At 50.6% G+C, this 10,915-nt stretch overlaps 1 protein-coding gene across 3 annotated transcripts; it reads right to left on the reverse strand.

Annotated features, from left to right (window-relative positions):
• Positions 1 to 954: 954 nt before the first annotated feature.
• On the reverse strand, positions 955 to 10,909 carry GRP (gastrin releasing peptide). 3 transcript variants are annotated; one of them, XM_040478674.1, is made up of 3 exons: positions 10,711 to 10,909; positions 5,468 to 5,688; positions 955 to 1,327 (listed from the first exon to the last, which is right to left on the reverse strand). In XM_040478674.1, exons 1-3 carry the CDS (start codon positions 10,847 to 10,849, stop codon positions 1,274 to 1,276), a joined length of 414 nt encoding a protein of 137 aa, XP_040334608.1. In that variant the 5' UTR covers positions 10,850 to 10,909; the 3' UTR covers positions 955 to 1,273. The 3 variants fall into 3 exon arrangements, with proteins under 3 accessions (XP_040334608.1, XP_040334607.1, XP_040334606.1); XM_040478673.1 differs by having other exon boundaries at positions 5,449 to 5,688; XM_040478672.1 differs by lacking the exon at positions 955 to 1,327 and adding an exon at positions 4,073 to 4,790 and having other exon boundaries at positions 5,449 to 5,688.
• Between the last annotated feature and the right edge of the window lie 6 nt (positions 10,910 to 10,915).

Genomic DNA, 10,915 nt, shown 5'->3' on the forward strand with positions numbered 1-10,915 from the left:
CACCGGAAAAGCCTCAGGAAGAGGAAGGCGGCAGGATGTTGACAACACATTGCACGTAGCTCCCCAGAGCTGGCTCTGTTGTCAGTTGTGAGTCAACATGGTTTTCAAAGAAATTAGAACGAAAACATCGCATCTTACGTGGTTCTTTGACAATCAAAACAAGAGCGAGACAAACCTCTCTCCTGTTTCAAATGTGATTTCCCTAAATGAAGGAAATCTAAACATATGGCACAAAGCTTTAAAATCTGTTCATGTGTGAATGTCATGATAAATTTGGAACCGGTGAGTGTTACCAACCACCAGGCCGTGTCCTCTGGAAATGGAAGGGAATCTCCCGAATTCATCTTCTCCTCTTGCTGTGGAGCTGGCTAAATCTGTCGGTGGCGACCACCTTCCTCCCAGATTGGCCATGAAGTTTTGAGGAAAGAGCCCTATTTGCCAGGCTTAAGTATACCGAAGGGGAGGTTAAAAACAAGACAATGTGGGCAAAGTTAAATGCTGCAAAAATCTGGTGCCTTTGGATGTTTGAATCCTACTTCCATCTACTATGTGACCTTGGCTGAGTCACTGGACCTCTCTAATGCTGTTTCCTCATCTATTACATGAGAATGCTCCTTTCTCAGCTTATAAAACTGTTATGAGGAGAATATTGATAACATTGGCCAAATACCCCGTCATGGTAAAGGCTGAAGAAATGGGAATTATTAAATGACAAACAGGCCTCTACCTTCAGCCTAACCCGTGTAATGGCAAGGATAAGGGAATATGAGCTTCTAGTTGAAGCCTCTAGAAAGGTTATAAGCCAACTACAAGGATGCAGTAAGTGACCTTCGGAGGGGAGAGTTAAAAATGCAGCCTGCCTTCATCAGTGAGCACACAAGTTCATTATCAAATTGTTCATTAATCTCTGCCACAGCTTTTCATTTGGAATTGAAATAAGAGCACGACCGGCCCTTTGGACATCGTGCTTACGTTTTTATTGTGAGTGCTAACAGGTCGGGGGCTAGACGCTAATGGACAAATAGCCCAGATGTAAAGAGCGTTCACTGGAAGACTCTTAATGGACAATTAATTATGCACAGCAAACAAGTTCAGAGCAGAAGATGCCACTCGAAAATTGTGAATTTAGTCCAGGTTGAAAGATACAGGAATGGTTAAGTGTTTTGCACACAGGAAATCTGGTTGGCGATCCAGTGGAATTGATGCGTGTAGAACACAGTCTCTTAAGGGTTTTGCTTTGCTTCTTTGAGAGAGGCTGTTGTTGTCTGTCAGTTCAGCTGGGGGTCCCTTCCGTCACGTTGAGAATCTGGAGCAGAGAGTCCACCAGCTTGAAAAATACGAGAAAGGGTTAAGCAAACATCGTTCGCGATACTCAAGTTCTAATGCTAGAAGCAAACGCATTCCCAACAAACAAACCATCAGTGTCACTCGGGAGCTTCGTAGAAAAGCAACTTCCTAGGCCTACGCCAGGTCTACTGAATTGGAAACTCAAGGTGGAGCCCAGCGATCCGGGCTTTCCGAAATCCTCCAAATGATGCTGAGTACATTCACGCTGGAGAACCACAGCCGTCCCCCCCCCCCCCCCAAGAGAGAGAAACTCACTTCCTCTTTTTCTGGAGCCCCCTACCTCTTTCGGCTCTTTTTAATTTTGAAATACGTCTTTGTTCCCATAGAGCACCCTCTATATGCTGAGATGAGAAAACGCTTTTCAAAAAGAGCTTATTACACTTGCTAAGATTCTCAGACAGTTCAGGCTCCCCAATGGTTAGACCAGCCATTTGTTTCTAATAAAGGAATTACTGATATTCTCAGACCAGTTATTACCTGCTCTGTGGCTCAACTGGTTTGACCAGGTGCTAATGAGGCCAGGGCCTGGGGTTCAATTCCCACACCGACCAATTAGTTTTGCTCTTCTCCACAAGCCCAGGCTGCACTATTAAGGGTTCGCCAGCCTGCCTGACGATGCTACCATCCATCTCGCAATATGAGCCACGGGTCATAAAAGGGGCCAGGGGAGGGTGAGGGGCAGAATCCAGGAAGCCCCTGCATTGGCTCAAAATATTGAATCTGAGCTGTCTGGCTCAAGGGAATGGAAGTAAAGCTACAAGGAAAAGAGGAATTAGTAACCTAGGAAGATCAACGCCTGGAGGCGAGGGGGGGGGGTGTCCGTTATTGGGGCCGGAGGAGCTCTCTTTGAGGTGGGGGGGTAACTTCACTCTGCTGCCTCAGAGCAACTGTCGGGGCAATCGGAGAATTTTTAGTTATTCTTCAGGACATGTTGCTGCTTCTCCTGTATCTGGAAATTCCCTTGGAGCGTTTCACATATCACAAAATAAAACCTTTCAATTCTCTATGTTGATTTGATGGGGCAGTGGGAGTCATCCCTTAAAAGTGAGGGCAGACTTGCCTTCACAAAGTTTCCTTCCTTTCTGTAACACCCTCTGCAATGCACTCACAGACCCTTTCAGGTCCACCAAATAAGAGAAAAAAACTAAGGCTGCAGAGAACATTGCTGTAGGTCCGGCAACCCACAGGCCAGCTTCAACCTTCACTGAAACTCAAGACTTTCCACAGCCACATCCAGGGCTATGGATCAGGCCCTCGGGTTGACCTGAACATTGCTTCGTGTGCTAGAAACCATAGGATAAACGTTCCATTAATTTTTTTTGAGATAGGGTACAGTTGAAAGATTAAGGTTGGGGCACCTGGGTGGCTCCGTCAGTTAACCGTCCAACTTCGGCTCAGGTCATGATCGCTCGGTTCATGAGTTCGAGCCTCAGGTTGGGCTCTGTGTTGACAGCTCAGAGCCTGGAGCCTGCTTCGGATTCGGATTCTGGGTCTCCCTCTCTCTCTGCCCTTCCCCCGTTTTCTCTCTCTCTCTCAAGAATAAACATTAAAAAAAAAAAAAATTAAGCTTAACCTTGAAAATGATTGGCCATAGCTACTAATAAAGTTCTGGAGCTTATTTGCCAGGATAGAGTGGTCTAGATTCAGTGCACATTTACATAAATCTTTTCTGAACCAAGTAAATAACTTTGTCACCAAAACATAGGAAGATGCTCAGAGTTTCTGACTACAGCTCTGGGAGACTTGGCAAGAGGACTTGATGCTTTATTACCGAAATGGGTGAGGAGAGCATATGTGGATAGAATTTAATTTTAAGAAAAGTCCTTCAGTCCCTGAAAGTTCTAGCTGCTACCTTCTGGCAATGCTTGGCTAAGTTATTAAACCTCTTTCTAACACTGAGCGATGTACGGATTTCTAATAGATCTATTCTCGTGGTACTCCCTCTTCGTGAATAAGATAACTGTATGGTGTTTTCAACTGGCACATCCACATTCTTTCACGAAGATGGAATTTCCAAAGCAAGGAGGGTAACAGACTTTTTGGTCTAGGCAACAATGACTCCAGCTATTGACTTTGTTCCTATCGCTGGGAAATGTATCCAAAAGAACGGTACCCACGTGTGCAATAGTTAATTATTCAACCTAAGGTGGAATGAAATGGAATGGGCTTTCTAAACTTGTAAAGAAGACCAAAACATAAAAAGATGTAGTAGGAAAGCGAGGCCTGATTACAAAAAAGATGATTTTTTCCCCTCCGGTCACATGAATGCTGATAAACATTGTCCCCCTGAAACACTCACTGTCTGTGACTGCCCACTCAACCCACCCTGTACTATGACCACTCAGAGATCTCTCTAGACCTATTCTTTCATAATTGGCTTCGCTGCGTACAGAATGTTCTTCTGAATATGGCAGGAAAATTTTGATCTTTAAGGACAGAGCTGAATTTTTTTGGAAAACCCTCCAAAGTTATGCAGGGCCGGGTTTGGAGGAATAAAGCAACTCAAAGGGATGTTGTAGTTTCGTTCAAAAATGAATGAGCCGGGGGGCCCCTGGGTGGCTCTGTCGGTGAAGCGTCCGGCTTCGGCTCGGGTCACGATCTCGCGGTTCGCGGGTTCGAGCCCCGCGTCCGGCTGTGTGCTGACAGCTCGGAGCCTGGAGCCTGCTTCGGATTCTGTGTCTCCCTCTCTCTCTCTGCCCCTCCCCCACTCACATTCTGTCTCTCTCTCTCTCTCTCTCAAAAATAAATAAACATTAAAATCAAATTAAAACAAAACGCATGAGCTATGAGTGTACGTCCATTTCAGCATCTGTGAAATTGCTTTGGAGGGTTTTGTGATGGCAATTGTCATTAGTCTTCAAAGGAGAAGGCACTGCTGTTGGACATCCAGCCACAGGAAGTCCATAAAGTCAGCTGACCAAGAAAAGGCCTCAGCCAGGAGCTGAGAAGTCAGTCACAAACCCCCCCAAGCCCTCGGGGCCATGTCACCCCCCAACAAAGAAGGGAGCCGGTCGTGACACCTAGACCGCGGATGTGAGCGAGAGCATCACTCAGGACTTTGTGCAAAGTTGCTACTTATTTCTGTATCCGTTGATTTAATCCAGATTTTCTTTGTGAATGAAGGCTACTAGAGTCTTCCTCCCGAGGTCCTTCATGCTACTTCTGTAGCCTGCACCCTTCATATTTGAGGTCAGCGAGGACCAGCCGGTCCCCAGGAGACGTCTCACACGGCAGCATACCGTCCAAGGGACACAGCGCCGGCCCCTGCCCTGCTCTCGCTGCTGAAGAGCTATGTGCCTACTCTCTGTTTCCTCACCTTTAAAATGGAGAGAACAGTAGGATTTTCTCGAATCTTCCTCCGAAGTCTGCTGTGAGCATTCACAGAGAAAATGCGGGCAAACTGCTTGGGCCAGTACTCAGTTTAAGGTACAAGTTGCCCATCACTAGGATTGCAAGAATTTCAGTTTTATTATTTTTGCCGTTTATATAAATTTCACGGACACTTCTTCAAGGGTGATGAGAATCACCTCATTTGCCGTTGCCTTGCTTCCTTTCTTTACATCTTCTTCTCCTTTCCATCCCATTTCCTGTCTTTGTATCTAAGCAACGCCAATTTGGTATGATTGTTTTCGCTTCCCTTCTACAAGAGTGCCACTTTGCATAAAAGGTCGCAAACCAGAATGCTCTCTTCTAAAAGCCTGTGTGAAGCGCCCCTCCCACTAGTGCTCACCCAAAACAAACAGAGGAATTGACTCAAATAATTTCTGGCCTCACCATCAAAATATTCTGGGAGGGCCCGGCGGGCTGAAAACAACAAATCTCATCAGGGCACAATCGCTATTAAACACAGTAATTAATAAAACTCCTAAACTGGAGTATGGAACCAATACCCGTCTGAGACGCAGGGAGGAAACATCGCCTATTCTGGTGGAAAGAACACAGAAGTGTCTGCTCGTTTCTCAGCGTGTATGGATGTCTGCCTAATTAAGTGGCTGTGAAGGCCTGCATCTAAACAATTTTATTCTTCTCTGCTCACACCTAACCTCTTTGTGACTCTCCCCAAACACCCCCACCCCACCCCACTTCCCCAGCACATTGTACCTTTACGTTTTGAACCTACAACTTTAAAGGCGCTGCCATCCTGGGAATCCCAAGGGGACTGGCGGATGGCCAGGAGCTCCCTTTGAGGTGGCTGATAGCTTCCGGTCCCCTTTCCTTCCATGAGGCTGAGCAAATTCCTTGCAGCTTCTTCCCAAAGAATATACTGCAGCTGCTGCTTCAGACTCCCCCCTTCATAAACATACGGGGACTCTCTCGTGCTCTTTTTCCCCATCAGGTGCCCTGTAAAAAGAAACACAAAAACAGAATGCCACCGACTGAGCCCAGGGGAATGAAGAAACCAGAAATTTCAAAGGACCCCCCTCTAGGTTGGTACTGCTTCCTCCTAGGTGCAGAATAAACAGCATTTTATTATCAGAAGTTAGTTCTGGCAAACGTCTGGCGTCTTCTGTTCCCTGTTCGAAATGTGCGATCAGCTGGACAAAACTTAAAACTGCAACTCAGGGGACCTTGGTTTGGTCCCAGCACCTCGGCTAACCGGCTAGGTCACCTCTGCCAAGTTACTGAGCATCCCCGGGGCTCAATTTCCTCAACTATCGAATGAACAGGTGGGACTAGATGAGGCCTGAGGAACCTTCCATATCTAAAATGCCACCGCCGATTCTGTGTGCACCGAATCCTGTTCCCACCCGCGTGACGGAGGTTCAACATCTTCCTCAGTCAGTTGTGGACTGCTACCGAAAAGAAAAGCCTTGATGCTTTCTCTCATGTGATGAAACAAGATGTTGCTCTCCTCTTATCTCTAACACAATTGCACCAAAGGAAGTTTTCATTTCAACTTTCTTAGAATTTGGGCTGAGATTGAATCCAAGAAAGGTCGCTCAGAAATTCTCATTTGTTGGGTATGTGATGAAAAAAAGGATTCGAAACAGGTTCCGAGCAACACGTAGCAGCCCCGTACCTGCAGATTTTTCTCTGGGATGTCTACAAGACTCCGTGAAAGTCTACCGATGGCTCCAGGGATGCGTTCCTGCCACATAAATGAATAAAGGTTGCTGTGCAGGAGGCCAGGCCGCTAAAAACGTGGCAATTCATGTAGGCAAGTGGGGATAGCCATAGCGTCAGATGTGGGTATGGAATCCAAGGTCTGCTCTGCTTGTTAACACCTTAGCCCCGTGCTAATAATACTCACATTATCTGACTTTCGTCAGTGCTCCCCTATCCCCATCTCTCTGCAGTTGGAACTTATCGGACTCTTAAACTCCTAAGACTAGGAGACCAACGATGCCTTTGACTGAAAGGTCGCAAGGAAAGCTCTTTGAGGTTCTGATGCTGCCTGGCCTTAGAAGCATTTAAGGTAAACGGCGTGGGAATAATATGTAACAGACCCCAGTCAGTGAACCTGACAAGAGCTCTGTCCGCCAACAGCGACGGCCTTGCTGTGACTTTACGGCAGGCGGGTGTTTCCAGGACGTTTCGCTCGATCTACCCCACAATAAGTTGGACGAAAAAGAGACCTGTCAAAGGTCACCCACGCGTAAGCGAAGACCCTAGGATTAAAATCGGCTCACACTCTAGACTCTACCACATGACTCTGCTTCGAAGCGTCTTTGAACTTCCTGAAAATACAAGGCAGGAAGAAATCAGTCTGGGGTCTGGAGAGAAGGGTAAGGCCTACAAAAGGCTGATGTTAGAACGGAGGAACCGGGGATCATATATCGGTCGATCGTGACTCCTTAGGTGACTCGGAGATGTTCATTCGGTGGGTATCGGGGAGCCTTCACAAGGGGTTTTACTGAACTGCCGTCTGAGCACTTGCCAACCCACTTAGGACATGCCACCCCACAAAGTTGGGACGTGCTCCCGACCGAACGCGTGGAATCCTGAAGGCCTGGCACCTCACCTATCTGCTTGGTCACCGGCGGGGGGGCCCGGGTAGCCACGAAATAACCTTGCTCTTAGCCCTAACAGTGATTATGGGGCACAACTGCTCAGGAAGCAGCAAAGCATTTGGCTTTATTTATATGGAGGAAATTGAATCGCGATAATGGGAAGGCAGGATTAGAACCTGATGCTCCAGTGATGACCTCGGTCCCTCTGCTCTCCCTCATTACTCTCATCAGGATGCTAGAACTGAGAAGGGTGTTACTGCCAATGAAGCGGCGGGTGGAGGGGGGCAACGGAGATGTTTTTACAAATGGGAACTACATTGTTGTCATGCCCGAATAATTTGGTGGACTGTTCTGAAACGGGAAGATAAAGCAATCCTCCCTTCTGTGACTGATTGAACACAGGACCTTGTGACAGGGTGCATATTTGCACGTTTGGTGGGTGGTGTTCAGACTCCTACCCCCAGATCCACGGTCTGCTTATGAGGACTGGAAGTGCACCAGCCACAACGTCCCAGGGAAGCACACACTCCTTGGGTCCTATTTCACTTTGGAGCTGGCAACTACCAACGAAATAACCGTCTCCATGGCAACGTGGATATGGATGACCCGTCCACCTCTATTTCTCCCATCACCGTTTGTTACGTGTCCATATCATAGTAATAGAGACCTCAGCATAGACAAAAGACAGGCCCTTGAAAACAATAAAACCTTGCCCAGAAGTAAAAAAAAACAACAACAAACTTTTGTTCCTTATAATCGCTTAAAAATACCACTAAAATAGCAGGTTTGAAACATAAAGCAATTTTCCTGAGCTCCAAATTTGACGATCACCTCAACTTAGGAAGATATCCATTAAGACATAAAGTGTTGAGCACTTCTAAGAGCTGGGTTTTTTCTGGAGTGATCCTTAAACTATATCTCACAGTTTCTGGGGGCAGCCCTACAATGGAAAGGCACCTGCAGCTGAACCCCGGTGTTTCCGAATGCAGCCTGCCAGGACACGCTTGGGCATCAAAGTTAGAGCCACTGCCAGGAGCATTTCATGGGAGCGGAGGGGAGAGTTACCAGCGTCAGTGTGGACCTCTATTTTCATCGCACAAACAAAACATTTCCATAAACATCAAGCCACATAAGAATTTAAGTTTTCCATCTGCTAACTTGCTTTCCGTTGCCACACCATGCCTCTCTCAGCTGCAAGAAGCAATTCCCTTAACAAACCTGCAAATTGGTGCTGACAGCTTCCTCATGGACAGCAATATGTAGCTTTCGTTTGATATAATTAACATGAAACTGCAAATCTTCAGGGATTGAGGAGGACAGACATTTACTTATGGTAGTGGAGGGCTAAATTTAAAACCTAACAACACCATTCATGCTTATGAGTGCTCAGATTCCCACGGAGAGCATGTCTGTCCAAAGCAAACTTTCTCTCAATCCCAATGTTATTTTAGACCCAACTGTGATTTTCTACTTCACCTCCCTCTGTCTCTTGTTCCAATCAGCTCTGCGCAGCCAGCCAAGAGAGAAAAAGAGTGCATTCGAGAACAAATAGGAAAATAAGAAAATTTGGGGTGGCCGCTGGTCGGTGTGTTCTAGGAAAGTCCAAGCACCATCAGGAAGGAAGGGTGTTTAAATGCCAGGCACCCTAAGTCCCGGGGGTGGGGGGACAGATGTGCCGTGGGACTACAGCCGTGGAGGTTGGCTTGCATCAGAAACGACCTGACTCTAGCTTCCCAAATAACTCTCTTGTTCTGCTTTTAGCCTGCAAGGGTTACCTAATAATAAGCCTTTTTTTAGTACAAAAATATGGAGGAGCAAAAGGAGGTTGGAAATCTGAGAGCGCACTGGCTGATGGCTGGACTGGACGGTGGCCACTCCCTCTAAATTCCCAGAAGCCCCTTTCAAGTATCAATTCTAGGCTTGGCTTCTGTAATGCCTTGCAAAAACCCTTCTCTCTTCAAGGGTAGGGGTTTTTCACCTTCACCCATCCCGGCCTCTCCCCTCCACGCCTGCTGGGTTCCGGGTGTCCCTCCGAGATCACAAACACCTTCACCTCAGGGCTGCCCAAACTTGGCAGACAGTTCCTGTAGCGACGATGGAAACTAACTACCCCGTTGCACATCCCCCCCCCCACCCCCCGCCGAGCTCTGGATTTTTCTGCCGGCACACCCAGCCGTGGAGCTGAGGGCGTGACAGTTCCAGCCTCACCTCTTCCCAGAAATCCGTCCTGGTCCTCACACCATCTGTGAATCGCCCGATACTTGGATTAGCAAGTGTCTTTCCAACACACCCTCCCACACTCTGAGTAGATGGCTAGAGAAATAGGGAAACACACACACCACCACCGCCACCCCTTAAACCTCTTCCGGATGGACCAGCTTCCCGGGAAGTGTTGGGGCTGTCGGAGGTGGCTCTATGGGGAGGTGTCTGAGGAAGCTGGACGCTACGTATTGGCCAGACGGAGCCTGTGGTTGGCGCGGCGGAGACCCCCGGGGCGACGCTGGGCCAGCGCGAGGCTGCGGGATCGCTACCCTCCGGCCGGTTGCGGGGAAAGCTGTGGGTGCGCGCCCCGCCGCCCGCCCCCCGGACGTCGCCGGCCCCACCGCCGCGCCCGGTCCTCGCCGCCGGGGTTCGGGGCCGGGGCAGCGCACCTCTTGGCCCGGACTCGGAGGCCGGGACGAGTGGGCAGCGGGAAGGAGGAAGGAGCTAGGGGGCAGGGCGAGGTGGCAGGTCTGGGGAGGCGGAGGACAGCGGGGTCTCGGGGGACGGAGAGGCCGGGATCGGCGCGGGGAGCGGGCACCGCGAGCCTTCGAGAAGGGAGGGAGGGAGGGCCGGCCAAAAGGGCAGGGGAGAGGAAGCGGCCACCGCGACAGGAGGACCGAGGGAACTGGAGAGAGCCACGGACAGGCGGCGGCGTTCCAGCCCCGCGCGCTGAGCAGCCAGGGACCCCAGGACGCGCTCCCACACCTGTGGCTTCGCTCGGCTCCGGCGCGCAGCCCGCGTCCCGCTCCCGGCGGCCGGGGTCCCCAGGGCCCCGGGACGCGCTCGGGGACCCGGCTCCCCACGTCGTTCAAGGACAGGCTGCGACGGCGCGGGTCAAAGGAGGCGTGGGGTCGGCGCGGAGGGAAGGCTGGGCTGTTGGGGCGCCACGCGCCGGCCCGGGTCCCCGCGGGGGAGCGGGAACAGAGCGGGAAAGGACCACCCGCCCGGCCTGAGGCCGCTCGGGGACGTCTTTCCGGGACGCGGAAGGCGGTGGGGGGCGGGAGGGGGTTGCCGGGCTGGAAAGGTCGGGGCAGACCCCCCCCCCCTCCCCCCCCCCCAAAGCCGGCGCCCCAGAAACGCCGAGGGCTTGGGGAGACGGGGCCCGGGCGGCCGCGGTCCCGCCGAGGGCTGCGGCGCGCGGGACACTCACCCACGGCCCAGTGGTTGCCGCGCGGGTACATCTTGTCCAGCGCGGTGCCCGTGCCCGCCGGCAGCGGGGCGGCGGGGCCCCGGGGCGCCTGGCAGAGGACCAGCGCCAGCAGGACGAGGGGGAGCTGACGGCGGCGCATGGTGCGGGCGGGGAGGCTGGAGTGCGCGCTCGGCACGGAGCGGCGGCCGAGGACCCGGACTCGCAG

Source organism: Herpailurus yagouaroundi, unplaced genomic scaffold, assembly GCF_014898765.1.
Source record: "Herpailurus yagouaroundi ecotype Mexico unplaced genomic scaffold, PumYag 142, whole genome shotgun sequence".
NCBI lineage: Eukaryota > Metazoa > Chordata > Mammalia > Carnivora > Felidae > Herpailurus > Herpailurus yagouaroundi.